This window comes from Verruconis gallopava (genome assembly GCF_000836295.1).
Source record: "Verruconis gallopava strain CBS 43764 unplaced genomic scaffold supercont1.2, whole genome shotgun sequence".
In the NCBI taxonomy this organism is placed as follows: domain Eukaryota; kingdom Fungi; phylum Ascomycota; class Dothideomycetes; order Venturiales; family Sympoventuriaceae; genus Verruconis; species Verruconis gallopava.
This window is the reverse complement of record NW_015622138.1, coordinates 641,781-664,913: the sequence shown is the minus strand read 5'-3', so window position 1 is coordinate 664,913 and position 23,133 is coordinate 641,781. Positions and strand designations below refer to the sequence as shown.

The 23,133-nt window shown below is 53.7% G+C and overlaps 9 protein-coding genes across 9 annotated transcripts; 6 read left to right on the top strand and 3 right to left on the bottom strand.

Moving 5' to 3' along the window:
- The first annotated feature begins 7 nt into the window (after positions 1-7).
- On the top strand, positions 8-2,873 carry PV09_00733 (uncharacterized protein). Its single transcript, XM_016353515.1, has one exon. It carries the CDS (start codon positions 281-283, stop codon positions 2,705-2,707), a length of 2,427 nt encoding a protein of 808 aa, XP_016218668.1. The 5' UTR covers positions 8-280; the 3' UTR covers positions 2,708-2,873.
- Positions 2,837-5,271, bottom strand: PV09_00732 (uncharacterized protein). The gene has a single exon (XM_016353514.1). The coding sequence runs from the start codon at positions 4,389-4,391 to the stop codon at positions 3,471-3,473; it is 921 nt and encodes a 306-aa protein (XP_016218667.1). The 5' UTR covers positions 4,392-5,271; the 3' UTR covers positions 2,837-3,470.
- Positions 5,272-5,965: 694 nt separating this feature from the next.
- Positions 5,966-9,444, bottom strand: PV09_00730 (uncharacterized protein). Its single transcript, XM_016353512.1, has one exon. It carries the CDS (start codon positions 9,231-9,233, stop codon positions 8,196-8,198), a length of 1,038 nt encoding a protein of 345 aa, XP_016218665.1. The 5' UTR covers positions 9,234-9,444; the 3' UTR covers positions 5,966-8,195.
- Positions 7,240-8,187, top strand: PV09_00731 (uncharacterized protein; the record flags this gene model as incomplete). Its single annotated transcript, XM_016353513.1, has 2 exons — positions 7,240-7,434; positions 7,484-8,187. The coding sequence occupies 2 exons, from the start codon at positions 7,240-7,242 to the stop codon at positions 8,183-8,185; spliced, it is 897 nt and encodes a 298-aa protein (XP_016218666.1). The 3' UTR covers positions 8,186-8,187.
- Positions 9,445-9,687: 243 nt separating the features above from the next.
- On the top strand, positions 9,688-11,896 carry PV09_00729 (uncharacterized protein). Its single transcript, XM_016353511.1, has 3 exons — positions 9,688-10,036; positions 10,091-11,312; positions 11,510-11,896. The coding sequence occupies exons 1-3, from the start codon at positions 9,893-9,895 to the stop codon at positions 11,716-11,718; spliced, it is 1,575 nt and encodes a 524-aa protein (XP_016218664.1). The 5' UTR covers positions 9,688-9,892; the 3' UTR covers positions 11,719-11,896.
- A 171-nt stretch (positions 11,897-12,067) lies between these two features.
- Positions 12,068-17,024, top strand: PV09_00728 (uncharacterized protein). Its single transcript, XM_016353510.1, has 4 exons — positions 12,068-12,401; positions 12,453-15,095; positions 15,146-16,334; positions 16,391-17,024. Exons 1-4 carry the CDS (start codon positions 12,225-12,227, stop codon positions 16,630-16,632), a joined length of 4,251 nt encoding a protein of 1,416 aa, XP_016218663.1. The 5' UTR covers positions 12,068-12,224; the 3' UTR covers positions 16,633-17,024.
- A 49-nt stretch (positions 17,025-17,073) lies between these two features.
- PV09_00727 (uncharacterized protein) lies at positions 17,074-17,517 on the top strand (the record flags this gene model as incomplete). The annotated part of the gene is made up of 2 exons (XM_016353509.1): positions 17,074-17,126; positions 17,247-17,517. The coding sequence occupies 2 exons, from the start codon at positions 17,074-17,076 to the stop codon at positions 17,515-17,517; spliced, it is 324 nt and encodes a 107-aa protein (XP_016218662.1).
- An 802-nt stretch (positions 17,518-18,319) lies between these two features.
- On the top strand, positions 18,320-19,972 carry PV09_00726 (uncharacterized protein; the record flags this gene model as incomplete). The annotated part of the gene is made up of 1 exon (XM_016353508.1): positions 18,320-19,972. The coding sequence occupies one exon, from the start codon at positions 18,320-18,322 to the stop codon at positions 19,970-19,972; it is 1,653 nt and encodes a 550-aa protein (XP_016218661.1).
- PV09_00725 (uncharacterized protein) lies at positions 19,943-23,037 on the bottom strand. The gene is made up of 2 exons (XM_016353507.1): positions 21,950-23,037; positions 19,943-21,899 (listed from the first exon to the last, which is right to left on the bottom strand). Exons 1-2 carry the CDS (start codon positions 22,757-22,759, stop codon positions 20,160-20,162), a joined length of 2,550 nt encoding a protein of 849 aa, XP_016218660.1. The 5' UTR covers positions 22,760-23,037; the 3' UTR covers positions 19,943-20,159.
- Between the last annotated feature and the right edge of the window lie 96 nt (positions 23,038-23,133).

The window sequence follows — 23,133 nt, the reverse complement described above, 5'->3', positions numbered from 1 at the left end:
TCTGGACGTGGCAACGATGGCGGACTCTAATGTTCTCCCGGACACGCCGATTCGGACCCGATCGATACGTACGTGACTCCAGGCAGACACTTTTCAGAGGACATCAATGGACAAATTTGCGGGGATTACGACGGGCAGCTCGAGTTGGGTGCCTGAAAGCTGGTATTTACACATCTGAGTCGTGCGCCATCTGCTGCTCGAATCCCGTCGCATCATCTCCTGCTCGGACGTCTATCTACCAATTTTGGCTGGGTCTTTGTCAAGGAGGGGAACAAAGAACATGAACGAGAAAGCGGAACTCGCGAGGCAGATCAACCTCGATCCTCATGCCGACTCTGATTCGGACTCGGATTTCGAGGAGCGCGAAGAGATATTCACTCCACGGACGTCCATCAATGGCACGGTCACCTCTGATCTTCCTCCTACGTACGAAGAGTCCGAAGCGCTGGCTCGAAGTCGGACGGAACAGCAGACTGCCCGTGGCATTGAGAACCACAGCGACATAACCGTGTACAGGACGGAGATTCCCCCGGATCCGCCTATTCAGGTGGTACGACCATCTTCGGAAGAGAAACAATCGTCCTCGCCGCATTCTCCTGGACCAAGTGCCTCAGCCTTGCTCAATGCAGCTCTTAGATTTACAGAAAACCCTCCCCCAACGGCGGAACGACCGGGTCTACGGTCGCCAGTGGCTGTACCTTCGTTCGCTGGAAATTCACCACCTGCGAAATTCGCCAGGTTCTACTCTCCAGCGCTGTACCCTCAGTCCATCACGGACGGGGAGTTCATCGAATTTATCGACGGACTGAACAGTTTATCGATAGCTTCAGGCTTTTCAGCATCAACATATCATTCACGAAGTTCTTTGACAGCATCCGAGGTCCCCAGGGACGAGGAAGCCCTTCAAGGCGATGATCTCGTGTCCGCGTACATTGCGCTGAGCAACTCTCACTTCTTCAACCCGCGAGGTTTACAAGTGCAGCTTGCCGACCTCTCTGAGCTGGCTGACATCCTCAACATCAGCAATGCTGCGATACGGAAGGCCGTTATTACAGAGGTCTTGCGCATGTCCAAGGCAAGCATCGAGGTGCCCGCTGCGGCAAACGGCGCGGCACACGAAGCGGCAGGAGCTCTTGTGCCGTACATCGAGCCCTTGATCACGGCAGTTCCGGAGCCTAAGAAGAATCAGGAGGCTTTACTAGCCGTAGCGTCACGATTCGCTGCGCTAGACATTGCAGCCCGAGACATGTCAGCGCCTGAGCTGGCCCGCGAAAACACATCGGCAAGCAGTTCTTCCGGCACCGTTCCCCCTCGGACGAAGTCGTGGGGAGAGTGGGGCAGCGACATTGGAAAGTTCTGGGAAGACATGTCGGAGAAGCAAAGCCAGTTCTGGACCCAGTGGGGCGAAGAGAAAGGTAGGAAATGGGGCAGATGGGGTGAGGAGTTTGGCCGCAGAGTCGAGCAGATGGCCTCCGGTCCGCCAGCGTGGTTAGCTGGCTCGACAAGCAGGGCCTGTCTATCGCATGCTGGAGCGTGCAACGGGGCTCCGTGGGGTCGTGGAGCGTCCATGTCTCCCTTCGACATGCGAGCGGGCCACTGGCCCGGCCATGGAGGCCACCGAGGTGGATGGGGAGCAAGAACACGATCATTCCCATGGACGCCTCCAGGTGTGTCGTTACCGTTCCAAATGCCGTCTCACCATGGCCCGCATCATATGCCTCCGCCGCCAAGTCCTGGAGGTCCTCCAATAACCCCATTTCCGCCTCAACCTCCGATGGTGCCTGGCAGCGTGCCCCATATGCCACCCCATCCGCCGGTGCCGCCGATGCCAGGCGCATTTCCAACCCCTCTCGCACCGTTCACACATCCAAATGCGCAATCCAAGGAGAACAACGCCAACCAACCCACACGACGTGAAGATGGATCAGGACGGACGAAGGACGCGGACGAGCATGACGACGATGACGACGACGACGATTTTGCCGACGTTGCAGACACACTCTCGCTGTCCTCGTTTTCGTCGTCCTCGAGCTCAGACTCCGAGAAAACCTTTGTGCACGACGACGGTGTGCACAGCGAGCACGAGGCCATATTCGCGCAGAAGGCCGAAGCGATCGAGAAGATGGCGGCCGAGGCGCGGGCGAAGAACCAAAAGTCCGCGTCCGAGATCGAGCTGGAGCGGTCGAGGGCGATGATGGAGCTGGAGCACGAGTACTCGAGGCGCGAGATGCGCGCGAACCACCGGGCGCAGAAGCGCGAGCTAAAGAAGGACATCCACGCGTGGAAGAAGAGCCTCAAGAAGGAATTCAAGGCCAGCAAGAGTATGGACAAGGCCCAGCGCAAGGAGTGGAAGCGGACCAGGAAGGGCGAGTGGAAGGCGTTCAAGGCGCAGCTGAAGGAGCAGCACAGGGCGATGAAGGAGGAGCGCAGGGCTAAGAAGAGAGAGATCAAGGAGCTCGCGAGGGCCGCCAAGCGGGAGGGCAAGAAGAAGGACTGGGAGAACAAGCGGGCCGGGTGGGACGAGCGGAGAAGAGAGTGGGAGGAGAGACGTGCGGGAGGCCGTCGTCGAGGTGGTCGACGTGGGGGGGACAGCGGCCTTCGAGGCGGATCGCGGGGCTTTGGTGGCAGCGCGGAGACCTTGGATGAGGACGTGGAGACACAAGCCAGGCAGATGCTTTGGATCGTCGTGACGAGGCTCGAACAGTGAGCCCGCGCGCGCGGTTATGATATCAGACACAATGTATCAGTATAGTGATGTGCAACGACCTCGACGCTCAATCAGGAACATGAAAAGGGAGGGTCTGGATGAGAGAGGAAAAAGAATAAAAAAAAAGTCACCCTTCCCTCTCTTGAAAATGACCATTGTTTAACTATTCTCTGATCCGATTTGATACCTATCCCTTCGTTTTCTCTCCCTCCTTCTCTCCCTCCCTCACTCTCTCTCGTTTTCTCTGCTATTATAGCGCTGACCGTTTGATGCTGTCGCAAATGCATTATGTACATCAACAGCACATCCCAGGCTGAGCATCTCTTCAACGAGGATAGACAAAAAGAAATACACCATTATGCAGGATCGATGTGCTTCTGCGGACGCAACCCCAACCGCGAGACGCCCTTTACACTGGCAGAAGATGTGATCTGAAAAAACGCTCACCAATGACCCCAAATGAAACCTAGACATTAACCCATACCCCCGTGGACGTCGATGCGAAATGGGGGAAGAAGGGGAAAAAAAAAGGGAAGATGAAAAAAACGCAAAAACTCCATGCAGTATTCGCCTGGTATCGTTCCTGATTAAACGCCATCAAGTCATGTATCCCCGAATTCTTCTCTAGCCATGTTGTTGAAAGAGGAGGGAAAAAAAAAGAAATTTAACGACCAAACGAAAATGTACAAAAAAGGGGGGGAGGGGAAGAGGGAGGGAGAAGAGAGTAAGTTTCTCCATCTTCCGTTCGTCTCGTTGCGCGATTTCAACAAGTGCTAGACTGGGGGTGTGTTTGCTGCATGCTGTCTGGCATCGCTGGTACGACCGAGGACGCCGAGGCGGTTGGGCCGCCGTTCTGCATGGCCGCGTTCAGCACCATGGCTCGAATGTGGGCGCGCAAGTCCTCCGGCGAGAGGTGTGTGCCGCCTCGCTCCGCCTGCTCTTTGAGGTACTGCTCCAGGTACTGTTCCATGGCAGGGTCCCTTGCGATTTCAGGCAGCGGCGTCCCGGCCGGAATCCTGAGCATCAGAAGCCGCGCCGTGGCCGGAGCTTCGTTCTCCGACGCGCTCGGCGTCGCCTGCCTCGAGGACACGGCGTCCGGCATGTCCACGTTGCGAGAGAGCGCGGGCGCGTAGTGCGTCGTCGGGCGAGCCTGGGACGGCGGGTTTGGAGTCGAGGTCTGGGACCGCGCCTCGCCCGAGCCGGCGGCGTCTTCGATCTCGACTTCGATGTGGGTCTTGACCTTGATGCCGCGCGGGCTGCTTCTCCTGCTCCGCTTCTGGACCCTTCTTCGGTCGACGTAGGGGCCGATCTCCATGCCAGTCGTGTCGACAACCTTGATGCCTTCGTCTCTTTCGTACCGCTGCCTCGCCCACAGCGTGCCTTCCCACCTGCACAGCATGCTGATCTCGTGCTCCGTCAGACCCAGCTCGTCAAACGCCTTGAACAGTCGTGCGTGGTGCGGGAACCGGCCGAGTCGCTTTCTGTGAGGCGGGTGCGAGTAGTTGAGGCCAGGATATCGTGCTTCCACCGTTTCTAGCCCGCCATAGAATCGTTGGGTCTCGATGCGCACCTCGGCCACCAGGTTTTTGGCCAGGTGGCTCGCAAAGTCGGGAGGATCGCTGGGCGTGGGAGACGGGAATAGGTGGTTATAGACGATGGTGGCAATGCTCTGTTCGCGACGCATCCTGAACAAAGGTGAGAAGGCAGAAGCCTTCGGTGTGGTGCAGTGGATGAGCACGACCAGTTCTGAGCGAGGCTGGGCTCCGGGATTATAGTACGCCGTCGCTTGCGGACTGCAAGGGGAACGGACGAGGAACTCTGGAGGACTTTTTTGTCGAAAAAGAGGCGTGCAGCCGTTTGTGCTAGCAGGAGATTGGGAGGCCTCGTGATTAATTTGGAGGGATGTGAGACCTGCTGGGTCAAGACCAGTCCACGCTCTTTTTGTGTGCCGGTGGTGTTGTGACAAGTCAGTTCGTGGGCGCAGGCGAGACAGGTGTTTCTGGGCCGGGCTGGGTGGGAGTAATCAGGTGCGCGGTGAGACGGAGGATGTGCGGCAATATGCGAGCTACCGGGACGTCAAACACGCGGGAGATTGAGCGGGAGGCGAGCGGTGCTCAGGCGTGTTTGAGAGCGAGGCAAGGCCGTTTTCTGCGAGGGAAAACGACAGGAGTAGTCGCAAGAGCAAAGTGCAGACGGGATTAAGAAACAGACTGGTGCAGGAATGTCGTCAGGGGGATTGGCTGCAAGAGGAAAGGAAGGGGAAGAAAAAATTCAGGCCAGATTCGTAGAACGGGCCTGGTTTAATGCTTGGGACTGGGGATGCAGCGCGAATCCCAAGTGCCGGCTGGCGCAGGAGAAGAAGCAGTAGACCGCCGTCAGCCGCCAGCACCAGAGGAACAGAGGACGGGGCCAGAGCGAAACCGCAAGCGAGCAGCGCACGTCTCGTCGTAGTGGAGGCAGCCCTCTGATGCAGGGAGAGGCCGGAGGGAGGGGTGTGGGCGAATAAATGTATAAAAAGAGACGGACGACTTGCAAGGAAGCGACAGCGAGGAGATGAGAAGGGCTTCGATCCGGCGGACATGATCAGGAAAAAAAGGGGCGCGCTGGTCCCGTCCTTTATGGCAACCACCGCCGGTATTAGCATTATTGTTATTATTATCATTTATGGTCACGATTTGCTGTCGTTGTAACGACTAATATCACTACGACCGTCTTTACGACACTACTGCTGTGCTGTTGCTACCACTAACACGGCCCTGCCGCTGCCACTACCGCTATCATTTACCACTACCACCACTGCTGCTGCCGTACTGCTACTACTACTACTGCTGCTGCTGCTGCTACCACAACTCCTATTATGACCGCCGCTACCGCCAAAACCAGTTCCGCCGTGCAGCACACGCATCGTCGAACCTGGCCGCATGCGTAGAGCAACCAACAAATTAAAGAAAAAATACACTTGATTCAGGCGCGGCGCGGGTGGAAAACGGCTGGTGAAGGATGGGGAAAAAAAAGCCCGCCAGGACGGATCGACAGGCTTGGTAGCGGCGCCGTTTGGGTGTGTAGCCTACCCGACTTTTACCAACGAAAAGGCCAGCAAAAAGAGGGCACGACGACGATGAGTGGATGCCAGGCGTCAGAGGAAGTGCGCAGGCGTGAGCCACGCAGGCATAATACTCTGGCCCGCTGGATTGGTCACAAAACCGGTGCCACCGCCTGTCGGTGAGCGATGGGAAAGCCTTTGGGCTGGTAACATGTAGCCCACCCGCTCAAACGGTAGAGAGAGGGGAAAAAAAAAACTTTTTGGGGCAGCGGCCGACGCTGATCAAATGATATGCACAGTGATGTCCTGTTTCACCGCAAAGGGCTCCGCAGGCCAGCGACACTAACACTACTGCTACTTGACGCAGAAACGAGCCACGCCCGCCATCCATCCAGCTGCGGCCGGGGTTGGTTCGTGTGTGTGTGTGTGTGTGTATGCGTGTGTGCGTGTGTGTGCGTGTTTGGTGCGCCCGCACGAGCAGAATTCCGACTTCACTTCGTGACATCTGATCCAATGGTTTGCCCTCTGCATGAAGTGGACTATGCTCGCCAGCATCGTGAGGGCGAACAGCAGCAAGTTACCAAACCCCCGACGACAGCGATGGTAGCAATCGGTCCGCGGGCAATCTGCCTTAGTCCTCTGCGCCGCAAGCCCGCCCACAACTGCGCCCATTGACCAGCCATCCTCTCGTTGTTGTATTGCTGCCAAGTGCAGACATAACAGCACGCTCCCACGAACCGCCGTCCAGCGGACGAGATGACCAGAAGAATGCTTAGTCGTGCAGAGATCCGCGTTATCGACAAGCCGTTTCCTGCCCTTTCGTCTGGTACTGGTAAACGCCAAGCGGGCTAGGATCCCGTACCTTTTCTTCTTCGCCCCAAGGGTTTCCTACCGCCGGTTCTGGCGTCGTGCTGGTGCTGGTGCTGGTGCACGCGCTCGTGCTCTCCAAACAACCGAAAAGCTTGCATTCAGTCAATCAGCCCGTCCGGCGCCCAAACGACGTCAGCGTTGTGCAACAGCCGAATTGCCCGTCAACGTAGGGGTTGGCAGGTGGGAGCACGTGCGAATCGGGGTCCATCTAGAACCTTTGGTACAGGGCCGTCCACTCTCCGCCCAGTCGAGCGGATCTGACGTCGGCCCACGGGCCCGACCTCACCGTCTGATCGCCTTGCTCGGTTCTCAGGGCAGTCGAGGAGAACTTGTTCGTCCTCAAGCTTATCGCCCGTCACTACGAGGTACGATGCCCAAGATTTCGTGGCATGGTTTTGCATTGCTTACGTGTGCTTTTCAAACTCCACTCTCGCGCCGAACAGGGAAGGGATAAAAAAACCCAGCAAAAAACAAAAAGGCGTGTAAGCAAGCGGGAGTCGGTAAACGACTCGCGCGTACCATTAAAAGGGAATTGAGAAGAAATTCCTAATGAACCAAAAAGCTGGCAGCGTCCGCCCTTCACTTTCGTCTCTCATAGAATTCTGAAACGCTCGTCGCCATGCACCCAAACGTGCAGTACCCAATTTCTGAAATTCCACGTGACCCAGACCCAGCCGGCAAAATCGACGTGGGCGCCCTGCGGGCCTGGTGGGCGGTTCAGGAGCACGAAAACAGCGACCTTCTCGAACTCGTGAGAGAAGTCGAGGCCACTTGGCCGGAGAGTCTGCCATCCAAGTCTTGGTACATTGCCCTCGTTAGTCTACCGCGCGCCTGGTTTGACGGCAATTTGACAAACGCGCTAGTACGCGACGCTCTTAACGTGTGGGAAGCCAGCGACCATCGTACCGATCTTCAAGCACGTCCTGACGAGCGATGGCGCGACCGAGGCCGCGATCAAAAAACTCGGCGACCGCTTCAAGGACGTGCTGGTGAAGTCGTTCAACATCGTCGGCATTCCGCTTCCCGTCATGGCGCTGCCGCACTTGGCCAAGGCCGAACTCGCCGCCGTCGCTTCGCTGCGGCCTGACGAGGGCGATGACGCCACGAGAGCCAGGCTCAACGCCTTCCTGTCGCGTGACGCCCAGCTGTCCGATTCGTGGTACGTCTGTCAGGACACGGGCCCCGCCGTCGACCAGAAAGGCTTCGACTACATGCTGCGCGTGTACAGGCACAATCTGCCGGCCATCATGGCGACCTGGGGCCGGCACCAGGCCGACTTCGAGTGGTTGGAAATGCGGGTCGTCTACGGCCTGTTCCTGTCCGACTTTACGGTCCTGGATCCCCTCGAGTCCGAAATGGTCGTCCTGCCCGAAATCATGGCTCAGGACATACTGGCCCCGACCGTCTGGCACACCAGAGGGTTTCGACGGCTTGGCGCGTCCGAGCAGGACGCGGACGTCCTGCTGGACACGGTCAAGAAGTGCGCCAGATGGGCAGGAAAGGAGCTCAAGGAGACGGGGGGCCTAGTCGCGAAAGACGTCGACGTAGAATGGGACCCCAAGTGAAGTGACCGACTTAGTCTGACGTATACACTTCCTTGAACAACCATTTCGCAACGTTGTCGTGAATCTCTTCGGTTCTCTGCTTCCACACCTCTCGCAGCGGGCCTCGCTGCGTGGGCCATCTCTGGTTGTAGCCGTGCTCCAAGCCCTTAAGCTCCTCCCACACTACATTTCCACACGTCCACCCCACTCTTCCTTCGCCCAGGGGCATCTTCTTTGCCCCACCAGCCTCTTCCTGCTCGGCGTACTTCGCTGCCGCGTCTCTCGCCTCCGCGCACAGGATGTCGTATTCGCATCCCATCAGGAACAGCTTCGGCGGCAACCTGCTTCGATCCGCGTACAGCGGCGACAGCAGCGGGTTCTCGTAGTCTTGCTTGCCGCGAAGATAGAACCAGTTGAACGCGCGGGAGCTTCGGACCAGCATGTCTGTCCCGTTCGGCGGTGGCGTGGATGCCGCCACCCTCATCGCCAGCGTGCGCTTGAAGTCCGTGACCGGGTAAAAGGCGACGGAGGCTTTGATCTTGGTGTGCAAGTTGTTCAGCTGCGGGCCTGTAAGGCACAGGTTGCCGCCGGCGGAATATCCAAGCACGGCCACGCGATCTTTGTCGACGGGAAGCTCGGGATCGTCCAGCACCGCCTGTATGAGCGCGGCCACATCTTCGACGGGCTGTGGGAATCCATACTCCGGCGCTTTGCGGTAATTGATGCTGACAACACATATGCCGTGCTTGTGGCTGTAGATAGCGTTGTCCCTGTCGTCCACGAATGGATGTCCGATGCAAAACCCTCCCCCGTGAATGTCGATGAGCAAAGGCAGGCGTGTCGAGCTTCCAGGTCTGTATGAATTCGGTATCCAGACGTGGTTTTCCAGCTGCGGACGGACTGCGTATCTCTTGACGTACGTTGGTCGCTCATACAAGCCTCGCTTCTTGACCTTGGTGTTGTAATACACAAACAAACCCATCAGAACCTTGAAGCTTTTGAGAAGCATTTTCCACACTGCCCTCTCGAGCAGGCTTGGCGCCTTGCGCTTTGCCACCGTCTGCTCCATCTCTAACAAGGCGCTTGTGAGATAGTCCCAGCGATCCCTCGCCTCGCCGCGTAGACTCGCGTGACAAATTCTCCGCGAGAGATGGTTAGTTCGCGGAAGAACCAGATCTAAGATGTGTCGATCTAAGATCGTTATGGATGGGATTGGAGCGGTGGGAAAGGGTGCTTTTCGTCGTTTGTTCAACGCAAGCGAACGTGAAGCACCTTTCGAAACTGGCCTCGGCTCGGTTTCCCCAGGTCCGTGCTTGTTCGTGACCGTCACCGTGCGATCGCAAGCCGCGGGTACCGAAGAGCATTCGCACATCGTCAATCTGTAATCTTTACCCCAGCACTTCAAGTTGCAGACTAGTCTGAAAGAAGCTTTGGATCGCGCGGGCACCGCATGGTCGAACCTCATTGCGGCGAGCGGGCCAATAAATCAATTGCGGCGGCCTTCGGGAACACTTCTGTGATTCGATCAATTCTCTGTCCTGGAGGGGAAAAAAACTGTAAGAGCTGGATCCTGATACTTCTATCTCGATCCCCGCATCCGTTTTCTTATATAAACGCAGATGGGTCAGCTAAGAAGGCGATAACACCAAGAACAAAAAAAAACCCACTTCCTGCTTAGGAGCCTTTAGCTCTGGAATGTCCTACTTTCCCCAATCTTGACACGGCTGTATGAGTTTGCACTATCTTGATCGCCTGTCCAGGCTCGTCCGACCATGTCACTCGCTTGAAAAGGACCGCAAACGCCCGTGGTTACTGCATTACAGAAGTTCAAAGTGGTTCATTCTTCTGACTGTCACTTTTGCTGTGTTCACCGTATGTTCATCACACACGCTTGCTCTTAGCACAAGGCGTTGACTCTTCCTTCAGGACATCTTCCTCTACGCCGTCATCGTGCCTGTGATACCATTCGCACTTAAAAGCCGAGCTGGGATTGCCGGGAGTCAAGTGCAGTCATGGGTTTCTATACTGATAGCCGTTTATGGAGGTGCTCTGGCCCTGGCTTCTCCCATTTGTGGATGGATAGCTGATGCAACAAACAATCGGCGCCTTCCGCTGGTGGCCGGCCTTGTCGCCCTTGGTGCCTCAACAATCATGCTGAATCTTGGTCGCAGTATTGTTGTGCTCGTCCTTGGTAGAATCTTGCAAGGGGTCTCCGCCGCTGTCGTTTGGTGCGTTGGGCTTGCCCTGGTAGCTGACACTGTGCCAACAGACGAAGTAGGCAAGTCGATGGGCTACGTGTTCTTTGCCATGTCTGTAGGTATGATTGCAGGTCCCTTGCTGGGCGGCGTGGTCTTCGACAAAGGGGGTTATAATGCGGTCTTTGGCATGATCTACGCATTGATCGGTGTCGACATTGCCATGCGATTCTTCATGATCGAAACCAAAGACGCGAAGAAGTGGAAGGAGGTTGAGGACAGAGGAAAATCACAAGCTTCTGTTGAGAAGGGCGAGCCTAACGACTCAGAGGGCCTAGAGCCTCCACAGAGCATCTCAAACAATACGCTGGACATAGTCGAAGACGGAGAGATGGCCTCGACTGGTGGAAGACATCGCGTGGAAAATTTCGAGCCTGAAATACTGGTAACAGGAAGTCGCATTAAGAGACGTGTCCCGGCGCTGGTCACTTTGCTGAAGTCCCGACGGCTGCTTTGCGCCCTTTGGGCCTGTCTTGTCGTCGCCACCCTGTTCTCGCACTTCGACTCCGTTCTCCCACTGTTCGTCCACGAGACATTCGGCTGGGACCCGACTGCAGCAGGTCTGATCTTTATTCCGCTCCTGCTGCCTTCGTTCGCGTCGCCAATAATCGGCTGGGCGGTCGACAAGTTCGGCCCCCGTTGGATCACGACGACAGGCTTCCTCCTTTTCGCGCCAATCGAGGTGCTGCTGCGTTTCGTGACGCACGACACTTTGGGACAGAAAGCAGTCTTGTGCGTGCTGCTGGCGTTGCTCGGTCTGAGCCTGGATTTTTCAACAACGCCGTTGCTGGTGGAGATAACTTTTGTCGTGATGCAAAAGGAGAAGGACAACCCTGGCCTTTTCGGAAAAGGTGGAGCATATGCTCAGGCTTACGGTCTTTTCAACTTTGCTTGTAAGTGATGCCATAAGCTGCAGAGCTCAAACAATGTCAAGACCAAAAAGAACACCCACACAATTGCCTCCAGCTTGATTCTCCTGAGCGATGAGGATAATTTACGTTTCCGAGAACGAGGTGAAACTCTCATAGATGGTCATATTGAATTTTTTTTTTTTTAAAAAAAAAGGAGAGATAGCTAACATCAGAGTCAGGGGCTTGTGGTTGTCTTGTTGGACCGATATGGGCGGGTCTGGTGCGTGAACATGCTGGATGGGGGACGATGACATGGTCGATTGGTTTGCTAAGTGGCCTTACCGTCGTTCCTGTTTTCGTTTGGACGGGCGGTTCAATTTTTGACAAAGGGAAGAGACAGTGGTGGAGTAATAACGAAACAACACGTACGGACGTGGACATTGCATGAAGCCGCATAGATTGAAATAGGACCGAATAGAGAGTGAAGGCGCAGGAGGCGACATTTTCAGCGCGAAAGCCTTACAGGATGACAATCTTCTAGATTCATTGGCTAGATTGGGCGTAAAAAGAGATTCTGAACCGTCAAATATGTTGCTAATGTGATTAATCAACGCCTGGCTCTTAAATCCTTTAATTCTCACTGGGTGACCAAGGAAACAATAAGTTGTCAAGAGCGAGAAAAGCGGCCGTGCAGAGCGTTTCGGATCACTCGTTCTGCTTGTGGCTTGAATGCGACATGCGCCACACATCCGCGTCTGGTTCGACCAACCCTTTTACGGAAACTTCACAGCTTCAACAAGCCCTCGTCTATCTGACAACGCGTTCGTCGCTGTGGAGTTTGCTGGTCATTTCGAGCGGTCTACGGAGGCGACGCAGTTGGATTAGTCTTATATTGTCTTTCCACTCAACGGCTTCATAAATCTCCCCTCATCTCCTATCACAGCAGCCTTCCCCATGGCAGATCGTTTCTTTGATCGTGTCGCTGATGTCGGGAGCGAGGAGGAAGATGAAGAGATCGACGAGGAGACCGGCGAGGTCATACCGCGAGCTGTAAAAAACGGCACAAATGGCGTACTCGATGATTCGAGTGAGGAGGAAGACGAGGACGATGATGAGGAGGCTTTGCGCAAGGTAAGGCGTAACGTCGAAGCGGACTTGTTAAGGGCGCTAAGTGTTTATCAGGCCGGCGAAGGTTTCATTGCTGATGATGACGAGGATGAAGATGAGGATGCGAAGGTGGCCAGGCGCCGAGAGCGCAAGAGGCGAAAGCGGGAACGCGAGGAGGACGATGTGCTTGACGAGGAAGATCTTGAGCTGATCGGTGAACGCATTGCTCGTCCAGAGGCAACCAAGTCTAAGTTCAAGCGGCTGAAGCAGGGCCATCGAGAAGACCGCTCGCGCCAGGAAAGGGGTGGTATCGGTGACATCTTTGCTGACGAGGAGGATGAAGAGCTAGAAGATCGCTTGGACTTCCGCGAACCTCAGGAAGAGTTCGACGATTTTATCGTAGAAGATGAGGAAGAGGGCGGTGTCGACAGGCGTCGTGACGAAGAGGAGGTTGCGCGCCCTGGTCGCAAGTTTTTCGATGCCACAGGCGCCCTGGACACTTCTGGTATGGACCCAGCAACGATCGAGGATTTCAAGCAGGCCTTCTACGGCGACTATACGTATGATTGGGTGCTTGACTTAGAACAAGATGAAGCGGACAATCTCGTGGACCCTGACCAGCCCATTGCGCTCAAAGACGTATTCGAAGATTCACAGCTCGCAGAGAAGTACTTGACGGATGCAGATATAGAGATCAAGAACAAGGACATACCGGAACGCTACCAGCTCCTCCGCCAGCCATTCAAGCTGAGCGAGCGAAGTGAGGAAGAGGCAGCCGAGCTTTTGCAAGAGGAGGCTCGATGGGTGTTCTCGCTCATGTGGCCCAAAAAATCGTTCGATTCGAGATTCAGAGAACCGTTGCAGGCCTCGATCAAGAAAGTGTTGGAATACATCAATATCGACAATTTTGAGGTGCCCTTCATCTTCCAGCACCGGAAGGACTACCTTATTCACGAGTACAAGATATCTACCGACGATTCTATTGACGGCAGGCCTGAAACAAAAGCAGAGAAGATGCTTAACCAGGACGATCTTTGGGAAATTCTTGATCTGGACTTGAGGTGGAAAGCGTTAATCGAGAAGCGAGACACCTTGGACAACCTATACCGGCAACTTGGACAGCTTCACAATATTCGAGACGATACTATTGAGGAGCTACGACCCAAGGCCGCCACGAATGAAGAGATTCAGGACATACAAGATTATTTTCACTTCAAATACTCGGCTGAGCTCAAGGATATCATGCTAGCGGACAGCGAAACCAATGGTACCCAAAAGCGGGCACGAGGAACCAGAAACGTATGGGAGAAATTGCGATCGAGCAGAGTGTACCAACTGGTTCAAGCATTTGGCATAACTGCCGAAGCCTTTGCCCTGAACGTGACGGCTAGCGGCGCTCGTACTTATACCGAAGATCCTAGCGAGCTACCAGAAGACATGGCAGATTCATTAGTAGATCCGCCAGAATACCAAACAGGTGCTCAGGTTCTTCGTGCAGCAAAGGCGATGTACTCAGAAGAACTCGTCATGAATCCCCGTCTCAAGCGCTACATGCGTGAGGCCTTCTACACTGCAGGTCAATTCCACTGCCACCGAACCGAGAAGGGTGCCCGTACCATCACGGAGGATCACAGATACTATGAATTTAAGTATTTGCGTAACCAGGATCTTTCAACTTTGATGACGAAGCCCGAACTGTACCTTCGAATGCTACAGGCCGAATCCGAAGGCTTAGTCGAGGTTCGAGTCACTCTGATCAACTCGAAGAACTTTCGAAACAAGCTCTACTCTCTAATCGAATCTGACAATTACAGCGCGGTTGCCGAAGCGTGGAATAAGTTGCGCCGTGAAGTCCTCGATACTTCGCTTGACAGACTTGAGAAGATCATTGCGAAAGGCGTCAAAGAGGCTCTGAGGACCGAATGTGAGTCTCGTCTTGGAAAACAAATCCGAGCGAAGTATCTCGAGAAGTTGGATCAGGCGCCCTTCAAGGTTGTTGGTCTTGCACCCGGTGACAAGCCCCGTGTGCTGGCGCTATCGAACGGAAAGGGCAACATCAACCGTGACGCAATATGCTGGGTTTATCTCGACGAAGATGGTCGTGTAACAGACCATGGCAAATTTGTCGATCTCAGACCGGGCCACAAAGAGAAATATCTTCCGGACGGCAAGGACGTCAAAGCTTTTGTTGATTTGGTCTTACAGAAGAAGCCCGACGTGATTGGTGTATCGGGCTTCTCGCCTGAGACACGCAAGCTTTACAAGGACCTACAAGAGATTGTGGAGCGAAATAATCTCGAGATCAGCGAAGCTGACGATGTAGACAACCCGGACGACCGAAAACTTGAGGTCATAATTGTTAACGACGAATGTGCGCGACTGTATCACACGAGCGAACGTGCTATTGCCGAAAACCCGGCTCTGCCTCCCCTCGCCCGCTATTGCGTTGGTCTCGCCCGGTACGTCCAAGATCCGATGTTGGAATATGCGGCTTTAGGCAAGAACATCGCCTCGATCATGTTTGATCCCAATCAAGATCTCTTACCTCCCGAAAAGCTGAACAAGTATCTTGAAACTGCAATGGTAGACATGGTTAATCTTGTTGGCGTTGATCTGGAGGAAGCCTACGCCAACCCCTACCTGGCGAACCTGCTGCCTTATGTCTGTGGTCTTGGTCCTCGGAAGACGGACCAACTTCTAAGGACCATCCAGAAAAATGTTAGTGATTATTTTGTCTGTTGGGACTTTACAATGCTAATGCTTCACAGCAAGGAGTGATTAACAGCCGAGCAGAGTTGCTTGGTGATGAAACGATATACCCCGCATGTGGGCCTGTGGTATGGCAGAATTGCGCCAGCTTCTTCAATATCGACGCCGACGAGAGCGAACAAAATGCCGACTATTTGGATCACACTCGCGTCCATCCTGAAGATTACGACATTGCCCGCAAGATGGCTGCCGATGCTCTTGAGCTTGACGAAGAAGACGTGAAGGCTGAGGTTGATGAGGGAGGACCAAGTGCTGTGGTTCGTAAACTCGTCAAGGAGGACGCGCAGGACAAGGTCAATGACCTCGTACTTGAAGAATACGCCGAACAGCTGGAGCAGAAGTTCAATCAGCGAAAGCGAGCCACACTTGAGACCATCCGCGCTGAATTGATTTCACCCTTCGAAGAGCTACGACATAGCTTGGCTCCAATGTCAAGTGAAGACGTCTTCGCCATGCTTACTGGCGAAACTGAAGATTCACTTGTTGAAGGCATGATTGTGCCTGTTACTATTCGCCGCATCTTCCAGGACCATATCGAGTGCAAGCTTGACAATGGTCTTGAGGGAGGTATCGGCGCCGAGCATTATCCTGAGGGTGTTGGCAACATATATCCCAATGGCGCAGACCCTAGACAGGTCTATCACCCTAATCAAGTCGTGCAAGCTATCGTGCAATATCTTAACAAGCGTGCCCTCACATGCCAATTGAGCTTGCGCGGGGATCTGCTTCGCAAACCGTTCAAAAAGCGTCACACGGTCACGCCTGGAGAATGGGATGAGGAAGAAGAAGCCAATGACAAGAAGGCTATGGAAAAGGAACGCGAGGCCAAATCAGGGCGTGCTCAGCGAGTAATTAAGCATCCACTTTTCAAGCAATTCAATGCTGCTCAGGCACAGGAATACCTTGGCTCTCAAGGTCGCGGCGATTGCGTCATTCGACCCTCATCCAAAGGTCTTGATCATCTGGCCGTAACGTGGAAGGTCTCAGACAATGTATACCAACACATTGATGTCGTTGAGCTCGACAAAGAAAACGAGTTTGCGCTTGGGAAAACGCTCGTCATTGGTGGAAAGTATAAATACAGCGATCTGGATGAATTAATTCAGCTCCATATCAAATCTATGGCGAAGAAGGTCGACGAGATGACCAACGATGATCGCTTCCAGAACGGAAGTAAGAAGGAGACTGGTAAGTCCTTGAATGGTTCTCCAAGGACAAGTGAACGCTGACGAAGGATACAACAGAACAATGGCTCGAAGCCTACGTTGAGGCCAACCCGAGGCGAAGCATGTATGCTTTCTGCATCAACCGCGAGTATCCTGGCTACTTCAATCTGTGCTTTAAGCCTGCACCGAACGTTGATGTGATCACGTGGCCAGTGAAGGTTATTCCCGGAGGATTCGAGATGAAAAAGAATTCATATCCGGACATGCAGAGTTTGAAGAACGGTTTTAAGATGTTGGTTGCGGCTCCGCGAGCGAGGTAGGCCTCTGCTCATCCGACATGATGCGGGAGATTCGACAAGGCTACACATTCGTCGGCGAAATGGATTTGCATTTGCACCGCTGGTTGAAGACTTGGTCTTTGTATAACATATTATTATGAAAGCATAGATCACAACAAAAAGTCGAGTCGAGGATCACGACGCCATAACTATATTCTCATGGGATCGGATCGCGCAATAGCGCACCATGGCTTGGCCTTTGACGTTCGCGCTGACGAGGGTTGGGGGCGCTCGGCAATCGGCTGAAAGGACTTGAGGGGTTACCCAGAAAGTGTGGATGGTACATCTCTGTCTATCGTACCCCATCCATTGCAGTATAAAAAGCAGACATTGAGAAATTTTTTGAAGCAAGTTTGAAGCTTTTAGTGAACATATTTCTCCACATCTGTCTTCCGATCAGTGCAGCCCAAGACCACGATCAGCATGACCGTAACCGTCACCGTATTATACCCACCAGGCAAGTTTGACTTGGACTAGTATGTTTTAATCCAATGTATTCACAGACGAGGTTGCATTGGTCAATGTGTCGAGAATGTGACCGAGCAACACTTGTCACGGTCGGTGTGATTAGATGGGTCGCTAACATGAAGTACCAGTTATCTGAATAAGCACATTCCCCTTGTAGCTAAGGTATGGGGCCCAAAGGGCATGAAGGATTGGAGGGTTGTCAAGAATGGGCCGGGGCCAGATGGTGCTGATGCCCCCTACCAAATTGCCTGCGTAATAACTTTCGATTCCGCCGAGAGTCTGCAGGCAGCCTTGACCGATCCTGGTTCAAAGGAAGTGTTTGAAGACCCTAAAAACTACACGGACGAAGTTTCCAGAAAAGCCATCTTCCTAGCTGGCGAGACCGTTGCAAGCGGATAGCGACACTGGTGTTCGCTAGGAATGAGTGAAAGCAAAACTTAGAATAGCTGCCCGATAGGGCGGAAGCCGGCCTATTCGAGGCTGTCGTAGGCTCGAATCGAACAACATTGCTATGAGAATGTGTGCAACCGAAATTTGATCTTCAATTTAATGAAAACAGATTCCATATTGTTCGCAATCGCAATTGTACTCTTCGTTAGAGGTAAAAGTCACATGATACAGGTGTGAACCGCTCAGTCATATCGGTCTAAATCCAACGAATTTAGTCTTTCTGATTTCGGGGCTTAAAAGAATATTAAAATCTTAGGGAACGGCATGCACGCCTGTTCGAGACATCCGATTTCTTTACTTCCTTGAGCCATTTATGATCCCATACCTACCTTCCGCGACCCCGCATCTTTCTCGTTTGATGACGATCCCTAGGCGGAACCATGCTGGTAGCGCAGAGTGCAGCGATTATTTAGTGTGGATATCAGAATGGATCAATTAATGATCACAATAACTGCCCCCACGGCCATCCTATTAACTTTCGCTCCTTTTGCTTAGCTGCTGATCGCCTTTAATGTGATCGCAAGCGACTAGTGGGTTTATAGATTTTCACACGTTCGTCACATACTCATTCCCAAACGAGATGGGTGACACGAATATGCCAGAACCCATTGTGAAAACCAATTTCCTAGTTGTAGGTGCTGGGCCAGCTGGCGCTTCACTAGCTTGCTTTCTATCTTCACATGGATTGACCGGAATAATGATCGCATCAGCACCAGGGACGGCAGATACTCCACGAGCACATATTACCAATATGGCCGCCTTGGAATGTTTGCGAGACATAGGCCTTGATGACGAGTGCATGAAGGCTGCCAGCGGAGGAGACAACATGACCCATACACGATGGTGCAAGACCATGACTGGAGAAGAATATGCTCGAATACATTCCTGGGGAAATGATCCAAACAGGCATGGGGACTATGAAGCAGCGAGTCCTTGTAGCCACGTCGATTTGCCTCAGACATTGTTAGAACCCATTCTTACTCGAAGGGCTATCCACACGGGATGGACGGTGAGATTTAACACAACGTTTGTGAAATTCACCCGGCCGTCCCCCCATATCGTCGTGAGCGACGTCAGGGATGAAGTGCTCGGCCTGACGTACAAGATTGAATCCAAATATCTCTTTGCTTGTGATGGTGCTAGAAGTCAAATCGTTCGACAGCTCCAAATCCCTCTCATTAGGAAGCCAGGCCAGGGCGTTGCGCTGAACATCCTTGCCAGAGTGAACATGACGCACCTCATGAAGACACGAACAGGAAATTTGCATTGGATCTTCGACCCCACGAAAGAACATCCGGAGTGGGCGTCCATGTGCATCCTTCGCATGGTTAAGCCGTGGTATGAATGGATGTTCATTGTTCTCCCTGTCCCAGGAGTCGATCCTTCTGTGGCGAACTGGGAGGAGCGGAAAGAAGAGTACTTGGAAAGAATCAAAGCGTGGGTTGGGGATGATTCACTTGATGTCGAGATCCTCAACGTGAGCAAGTGGACTATCAACGAGATTGTGGCTAAGTATTATTCCGATGGCAACATTCATTGCTTGGGAGATGCAGTGCACCGTCACCCACCTTTTAACGGTCTCGGCTCAAACACATGCATTCAAGATGCCTTCAATCTAGCTTGGAAAATAGCCTATGTCGAGAAAGGAAAGGCAGGCAATTGCCTTTTAAATACATACAGCCCAGAGCGCCAGCCTGTGGGAGAAAGCGTAATTACACGGGCCAATCAGGGCCTCCGCGACCACTTGCCATGGCAAGAAGCCATAGGGATGAACGAACCGGACGTAGAAGTTCGCAAAGAGATAGTTGCCGAGTTCGACGATCCCGGGCCCAAGGGGCGAGCGAGAAGGGAGGCCTTCCAGAAGGGCATCGCCAATACCGCAACCGAATTTCACGGCCTTGGAATAGAGATGAACCAACGCTACGCGTCAAGCGCGGTCTATCTCGCTGACGAGACCGGCCCGGTGCCTCTGCCGAACCAGAAAGATGAGAAGGAGAAGGTGTTGAGACATGTCATCACGACATACCCGGGATCTCGCCTGCCGCATGCCTGGATCAACACGCGAGCTCCCGGCACACCGCTGTCAACGATCGACCTTGCTGGACACGGCAGGTTCACGCTGATAACTGGACCAAGCGGCAGAACTAATTGGACTGAGGCTGCAAAGCAGGTGAGCGAAGCGCTTGGCGTGGAGATCAAAGCCTATTCGCTCGGCTGGAAACAAGACTATGAGGACGTGTACTCGGACTGGGCCAAGCGCAGGGAGGTTGAAGAAGATGGATGCGTTCTCGTGCGACCAGACAGGTTTGTCGCGTGGAGGTCGATTACCATGATAGATGATTGCTCTGGCAAACTGCTCAGAGTCATGAAGAGCGTGCTTTCACTACAAGATTTGGCAGCATAGACAGCTAACGGCGACAAAACCAAGAGTCATAGCCCAAGAATACGTGAGAATGCTCGGTTGTTGAGTCAGAAAAATGAAGTCGCTTTCATTCCGGCATTAGTGAGACAAAAATCACGTCATCTATGTGCAACAATATTACGTCCGAAAAGTTAGCCTTGCCAAGCGAAGTAAAGAACGCAAGAAGCGTTTATTGAATTCCCGGTTGTTCAACACCCATCTCCGCCTCCCTCTTCACCCGAAAGAATGCAAGCTTGGCGAATCTGCCCAAACTGGCCCAATAATGACGGCCAGCGTCATGGACCATGATTCTCTCCAGCAGCACAACTGTTGCTTGTCTCACCGTCGCATCCTTGTGAAACAGCCCCAGACTGAGGTAGAAGAGACCACCACCGCTCTCTGGTAGACTCGAGAGTAGCTGCAAGATGATGTCGTAGCGCGCCTTCTCGATCTTCATCATTTTTTTCATGTGCGCGGCCGGCGTGGGTGCTTGCGAGATGCTATCTGGATATGCGCCTGGGGTGGCCGGGTCAGGATCCTCGGGGTCGAGGCCGACACGCTCGACGGCGCGGGAGATGGCTTTGAAGATGTCGCCTGCGGCCTCATTACCAGGTTTCTGAACCCGGAGCCTCTCAAGCTGGTACTCGAGATCGATGCCGCGGACACCATCTCCCCGCTCCCACTGTCGAGCCAGGTCGCGAATTAGAGAGAAATAACTTCGAGACTGCCGCCAGCCTTCGATACGACCTACCTGCGCGTTGATTTCGCGCATGCGAGATCCATCATCAGACCAGACCAGACCATGGCCTTGGACGCCATAACCGTAAGCATCGGCGTCTGTTTCGCTTGCGCCAATATGCAACGCAGATGCACCATACACGATCTCCTCGAATGTTGCGGCGAGGAGCGTGAATCGATGGACCCAGTTGCGGAATTTGGAGCGCACGACGGCTTCACCGTGTCTGTTGGCGACAGATTGCATGATGCCTTCCATGAATTCTTTATCTCCGGTTGGATCATCGCCTGTATCTTTGCTTCCCGATGAGAGACCATTGGTAAGAGTCAGATTTGACGTACCCTTGCCGTTCGCAAGAGCGGTGTTTCCATGACCGCCTTGCTGGAAGAATATTGTACCTTCTGTTAGAGGCGGAGGCTCGATCTTCGGGCTGATCTTCATGCGCCCAGTAGGTAAGTCGCACAGGAGGTCCCACCATTCCGTCCTTAGTCCGAAGGCTGGATTCGTGACGCCAGCGATGAATCCGGGAACTTTCAACAAGTCGTCGATCTTGGTCAGATCAGTGTAGGGGAATGCATGTCTGGTAAAACCTTTCAATATGCCGCCGGATGCCAACGAACACGCCGCTAACACAGCCTCCGCGACAGAGCCGGAGGGCTGATTATGTCCTAAGAAAATGACTCGTTTCTGTGTCAGAAGAGCGTTTATTAGGACTATAATGGGATGGGTATATGGTCCAGAGGTTGTGAGATGCGAATGCAGTGGAAACGGCTGCGGATTTGATCTGTGAGGCTCCGAGAAAGTAGTAATCAGTTTGATCAAGCTGAAGTCGCCCACAGTCTCTGGCGTGATGGCAACAGGGACCTTGATAGGCACAGGGATATTGTTGTAGAACACCCTTGACTCAAATTCGTGCGTGTCTCGAGGTAGTTGATATCGAGGCAACGAAGTCGCTGAATCCTTTGACGAGCTTGACAGTCGCTGAGCATCCTCAGCCTGCCGTTGCTGGATCATGAGCGTGAATTTCTCCGCAAACATGTCCTTTGCGTCTGAAGCCTGCAAGAGATTTCGCTCTAAGGGAGTAAGGCGAGGCATGAGGGATAGATCCATGGAGTTAACGGCATTGTAGAGCGAGGCAAGAGTGTCTAAGACCGGATTTCGGAAGTATTCCTCGAGCGCCAGCAACAGTAGAGGCTATGATCCGTTAATAATGATAGTACGAGACCGCAAAGAGTGTAATGTACCTTGTAGATATGCAAGAAAGAATGGCGTGTACAGATAGCCATTGCCTTGACAACAGCACCTCTCTTCGCTGTGGCATCCTGCTTGGTGTTCACCAAATTCAGGACGTATATCAACGGTGGTCCATCATCGATCTCTTCATCATCCGTGCTTTCAAGATCATCGTTGTTTAGCTCATCCTCAATATCGTCGAGATCGCTTCCATCACTCTGAGGCAACTGGCTGACATCCAAACCTCTCTCAGCTGCCTCTCTCCTCCGTCGCCTCCGCCTTCTTCTCGCCTTCCTCTTTTCTCTCGCCTCATCCTCTGCGCTTGTGTCCTTGTGCAGGAAGAAAATGGTCCAATCCTGGCTGCGCATGTGTGTCTGATCCGGCAACATCAGCTCTGCCAACATGTGCTCGTCGCCAGAGATGGGTCCCGGATACTGATGTTCCATAACGGAGCCGCGGTCGATATCAAAACTTGCTACCAATATGTACTCAACATGGTTCTCCGAGTTCTCGAGAGGGTACTGAGACCGTAGCGGCGGGGCGTAGAGTCTTGGCTGAGGTAGAGGCTTCTGCTTGATGCTGCCCGCCGGCGAGCCATCCCGCTCGGGTGACTGCTGCTGTCCTTGCAGCGGCGTAGAGGCAACGCCATTCTCAGCGTCCAGCGGGTGTGCGCCGGGTTTCGACCGTGCGGACGAGGTCGAACCTGATCGACGGTGTGGAGCAGGCGTGTGCGACGTCGGTGCCGGCGGAGGTTGTGCTGGCCGGTAGGCGACTGTGTGAGCGGTCGAAGCCATTGACCATGCGATAGTCGAAGCGAGCATGCCCTTATCACGACTTTGTTGCGCGAAGCCGGCTGAGGTTCAAGGAGTGCCCTTTTTCAACGCATGGCCCTGAGGTTTCTGAGACTTGAATAACGGCGGGGATCCAAACGCCAGAGCGTGGAGGAACGGAAACGAATGACTCGCGGCGGGTGTATCAGAGGACAGGTCGGAAGCAACGATTTGCGTCTCGCAGCACAAGTGTTCGGCACGGGATCAGAAGCGTCAGCTCAGGTGCACCTGAAGCATAACATGTGTGTCGAGCCAGATTTCGGTCCACATACGCAGCCTGAAAAGGGAGACGCTCTCACGGTGAGCTAGCACGGGGCGGACCTGCCAATGGCCGGCCTGGGCCCAGCCCCTGATCAGGGACCCAA